The 2,625-nt window shown below is 42.7% G+C and overlaps 1 protein-coding gene across 1 annotated transcript; it reads right to left on the bottom strand.

Moving 5' to 3' along the window:
* Positions 1-895: 895 nt before the first annotated feature.
* On the bottom strand, positions 896-2,317 carry si:ch211-201h21.5 (uncharacterized protein LOC555526 homolog; the record flags this gene model as incomplete). Its single annotated transcript, XM_053429811.1, is given in 4 exon segments — positions 896-1,304; positions 1,729-1,865; positions 1,942-2,053; positions 2,135-2,317. Coding segments are annotated over 4 exon segments (798 nt in total), but the record flags the coding sequence as incomplete, so codon positions are not given.
* Between the last annotated feature and the right edge of the window lie 308 nt (positions 2,318-2,625).

Here is a 2,625-nt window from a genome sequence, read left to right as displayed (position 1 = left end):
CCAGTTTTTTGTATATCTTATTCCTTTTAAAAAGTTCGACAGTTGGGTTCTTTGGCTGCTGGGGGCAGTGGAACCAAGATTTTAGAGCAACACTGACATTTTTTACACATTCAGGAATCACAGCCATTAACCTTATCATTCATTTGAAGTTGAGTTTGTGTGGTGACCTGTTTGGTTTATTTTGTCAACATTGCTTCATGTTAATATTTCCTATTTGATTTATAATAAAAAACTGGCTGGTGTAGAAAGTGCACCTCAGCAGTCAAACACTAGAGGGCAGAATCAACAAGTTTTCAGTCCCGATCTTATGAGGTTCTTCACTTCATTTAACGAGGTGTGGATATGTAGGCGGTGGTTAAGTGAATGATCGTCACTATTCACTGTGTTAGTGTCTGTACTTAAGGTATGTTACTGAAATGAAGTAAAGCATTACCTGCCATACATACCTCCCATTGACACATAATCTATGAAATTCACTGGTTTGTACACATGTAGTGAATCAAAGCACAGCCAAACTTACAGAAGAGCCAGTTCCCTGCACCCAAACACCGAACCTGAGGAGCGTATACATGTCATCGTTGCATAATGGTTTCTGCTCAGGGGTCTGCGTAATACCTTTTTATATACAAACGTGTAGAGCATACTGCATGAAAGTATGCATGTATGTGCACATATGTGTACCTATCTACATTCACTTACATATATAGACATATACTGTACATCAGCATACATAGACTTAAATAATAATGGCATGCAGTACTTTTGTAGAAGCAGTGATGTTTAACTCAGGGAAAAGTGAGTTGTAGTTATTCACTCTATTTGTTGTCAATTAGATAGAGATTTAAATAGTGATTGAACTTCTAAAATGTTCCTGTATGTCGTACTCAAAAACAAATAAGGGTGTAACCGCTTTATTTACAAATCTGTATACAAAAAAGTTACTTTTTACATGGTTGCCTAAGAGACCCCATTAGTAGCTGACCAAACTTGGCAGTATCACACCTAGTCATAACAAACACACTGTGACTCTTCTTCAGCATGTTGGTGCGATCTAGTGCCATCATGCCACGAGCGATGGAACCCTGCAGCTCCAGGCGAACGGGACACTGGATGCTCTCCGTCACCACACTGCCGTCAATGCAGGCGGCCATCGCATAGGCATCATACGAGACGAAGCACGATCCAAAGTACACGTCTCTCTTGTTCATCAAAGCCTCTTTGGAGTAGGCCCAGCACTTGGATGTTATCATCTTCATGAAGCGTGCGGCTGGTGCATCCTGGTTGATCAGCTCCTCAAAGAAGTCCTGCACAAGTGAAATCAGGTTAAAGCAAGCAGGGGCGTTGGAACAGGGAATGGTTGATTGAGTTAGTCCATAGCAACATGGAGACTGCTGTGAGACCCTCCTTAATTTCTATGATCAGATATTTTGTACAGAGGCTGCAGTAACACCATGGGAGGAAATCCCCTGAAACCTTGTTCATTCTACAAGATCTTTGGCCAGATTAGCCAGTTGCTGTCAAGTTTTGCTAATCGACGACAAAGACCCAGATCAACACTCAATTGCCAGTTGCCAATCGCTATGTGTGAACTCATCAACGATCAGAGAGCCTTGCCGATGGGTCCTTGAAAATTGTGAACTTGACTGAACTTTGGATGTAGGCCCCTTCACGTCCTCCTGGAAGTGAGACAGTCAGACAGACAGTCTTACTGAGCTCTATACATCTTACCCATGTCAGTCCGTTCCTGCACGCATATTCCCATGTTGCAATGTATGTAGGGCAGAGAAACTCTTCGAGAACAATAAAGGCCGACTCTGGGTCCATCGCAAAGTTGAACTCTGCACACAGTTTCATATTTCCTATTCCTACAAAGACAAAAGAAACGTATACTGATACCTGCATGTCTGCAATACAAACGCGTTGATCATGTTGTGGTATTACCTTCCATGTTGCCCCCCATGATGTACAGATCTTTGAGCTTTTGGGGAAATCGTGGATCCAGTCTGACAGCCAGGGCCAGATTAGTGAGCGGGCCGAGGGCGACCAGGGAGACCTGTGGAAGGCATGTTTTAGTAGTGCACCACCACCAGAGGGCAGCTGCAGATTACAGGCAGATAACAGTGGGGCCTCTTACCTGGTTCTGGTTTTCAGACACCAGTCTTATCAATGCATTGGCTGCAGGCTCCTTCTGGATTTTCTCCTCCCACTGTGGATCTTTATCTTCAATCACGTCTCCAAGTCCATCACTGCCAAAGTGGTCAGTACTTGAGATACTGTCTCTGACCAGAGGGACGCCAGAGCCTCGAAACACCGGAATCTGCAGGACAAACAATTCCCATTAGTGCAGTTTTTACTGGGATTTCTTTGTTGACATACATGATGTCAGACATACTTTAATTATTGGACATATTAACCCCTACTGTTCATGCAACCTTATTATAAAATGTCACCATGTTTTAATCAACTCACTTTGCTTCCTGAACACTACAGTGACCAAAAGGACCATTAAAAGCTTTATAGCTTACTAAGTATCATTCTATTGTTTATTTACTTGAGTAGATAATTGTCTGACTACAGCTGTTATCTTCCTGTGGTCACTGAAGTGAATGATCCAGAGCCAGATAA

The sequence above is a fragment of the Pleuronectes platessa genome, chromosome 9 (assembly GCF_947347685.1).
Source record: "Pleuronectes platessa chromosome 9, fPlePla1.1, whole genome shotgun sequence".
Classification (NCBI taxonomy): Eukaryota; Metazoa; Chordata; class Actinopteri; order Pleuronectiformes; family Pleuronectidae; genus Pleuronectes; species Pleuronectes platessa.
Note: the sequence above shows the minus strand (reverse complement) of the source record. Positions and strands in the feature narration are given on the sequence as shown.